This window comes from Puntigrus tetrazona, chromosome 3 (assembly GCF_018831695.1).
Source record: "Puntigrus tetrazona isolate hp1 chromosome 3, ASM1883169v1, whole genome shotgun sequence".
Taxonomy (NCBI): domain Eukaryota; kingdom Metazoa; phylum Chordata; class Actinopteri; order Cypriniformes; family Cyprinidae; genus Puntigrus; species Puntigrus tetrazona.
This window is the reverse complement of record NC_056701.1, coordinates 7,265,644-7,267,179: the sequence shown is the minus strand read 5'-3', so window position 1 is coordinate 7,267,179 and position 1,536 is coordinate 7,265,644. Positions and strand designations below refer to the sequence as shown.

Here is a 1,536-nt window from a genome sequence, read left to right as displayed (position 1 = left end):
TAGTAACTTGTTTTTGCATGTTATGATGCATTTCAGAGTAAATCTGCTGCTGCTTACTTGGAATCATCTAAAGCTCGCATTGCGGAGTATGAGAAGGAGGTAAGCTCAACCTGTATCGTGTTGATGGTCATTCAGCACTTTATTCCTGTGTAGGTCGGTGTTGGTAAATTAGTCCAAAGTGCACGTAAGCGCCAATCCGTTTCATGTTTGTGCGGATGGGCCAGAACACGAAACCTGTCGTTTTTATAATAAATAATTATCGCTGACCATATTAATGTTGAATAGTCTGCTCAACAGAAGGAACGCGCTTGCCCAAAAACGCACATTAGCAGCTCAGCGTGTCTGAAACTAGACCAAAGCGTGTCAGTCTGTGCTGAGCTTTTCCGCGACACTCCACAATAAATGACTGGGTTTAATCAAATTGTAATACTTTTCCGCCTCTGTTTGCTCTTGGCAGCTTGAGAAGTTCAGGAACATGATTCCTTTCGATCAGATGACTATAGAAGATTACAACAACACCTTCCCAGAGACCAAGCTGGACAAGGCGAAGTATCCATACTGGCCGTACAAGCCCATTGCCGACCTGTAATTTATTAGCAGCGCCCAGAGCTTCGGCCCCGTGTCTTTCAGTCTGAGGGTGCTCTGTATATTCTGTTAAAGTAATGCTTCTGCTGTAGAAGTGATTCCAATAGTGAATGACTCATTGCTCTTTTATTTGTGGAGAAAAATAAAAAAAATAATAATTGTTTAATGACTCGTCAGTTATTTTTGCCCTTTCGAAGTGTGTATTAAGCAATGCGCCATGAGAGGTTGTGTTAAACATTGCAACCAATTTAGGTTTTTCTTAAAGCGGTAGGCTAGCCGACTCAAAATGGCTAAAAATGCACTCTCTCAGGCTGTCCAAGATGTAGACGAGTTTTTCTTGAAATCTGAAATGTTTGACACATTTAGCGCTGTGTATAATGGGTCCTCTGCAGCGAATGGGTGCTATCAGAAAGTCCAAACAGCTGATAAGAGCATCACAATTCACAAGGAATCCACACAATGATTAGATTTAATTCAATCGTTACAAAATGCATTTTATTTTGCAATGACCTCTTAAACTATAGCGTGCTTTTTTTTAAAATCGTCATTATTAATAATGTACGACATGTCTTGTGGTCATACCGTGTGCTCTGCAGCCCAGGGTTATGTTGAGAAAAGCGTTCTAGCTTGTTAGGCTTCATCTCCAATAGACTAATGCAGTATGTATGAAGTGTGCATGCAGTTTCTGGATGATCTACTCTTTCGAGGTTTGTTTCGTGTGAATCCGCTTATTTAACTGGAATCGAAATGCCGTGTAATTTTTTGAGTTTGCAGAATTTTTCCAGGATTGTTAATTGGAACGACGAGAAAAGATTTAGTTGGAAAGTGCACTGAACTAGCGGTAAATGTATAACAAGTCTTTTAGACTCAAACCAAAAAGGCTGGTGTAAATGAAAGACTGTGATACAAATCGTGCGTCGTTCAAAGTGCTCTGCGAAACTTGAATTGTCA

At 40.3% G+C, this 1,536-nt stretch overlaps 1 protein-coding gene across 2 annotated transcripts in view; it reads left to right on the top strand.

Moving 5' to 3' along the window:
* Nucleotides 1-751, top strand: part of atp5pd (ATP synthase peripheral stalk subunit d) — a 3,146-nt gene extending 2,395 nt beyond the window's left edge. For both annotated transcript variants that reach the window (XM_043228225.1, XM_043228216.1), the window contains exons 5-6: nucleotides 37-99; nucleotides 458-751. In XM_043228225.1, the coding sequence (XP_043084160.1) occupies nucleotides 37-99; nucleotides 458-589 (195 nt within the window). In that variant the 3' untranslated portion in view covers nucleotides 590-751. The remainder of the gene's footprint in view (nucleotides 1-36; nucleotides 100-457) is intronic.
* Nucleotides 752-1,536: the final 785 nt, after the last annotated feature.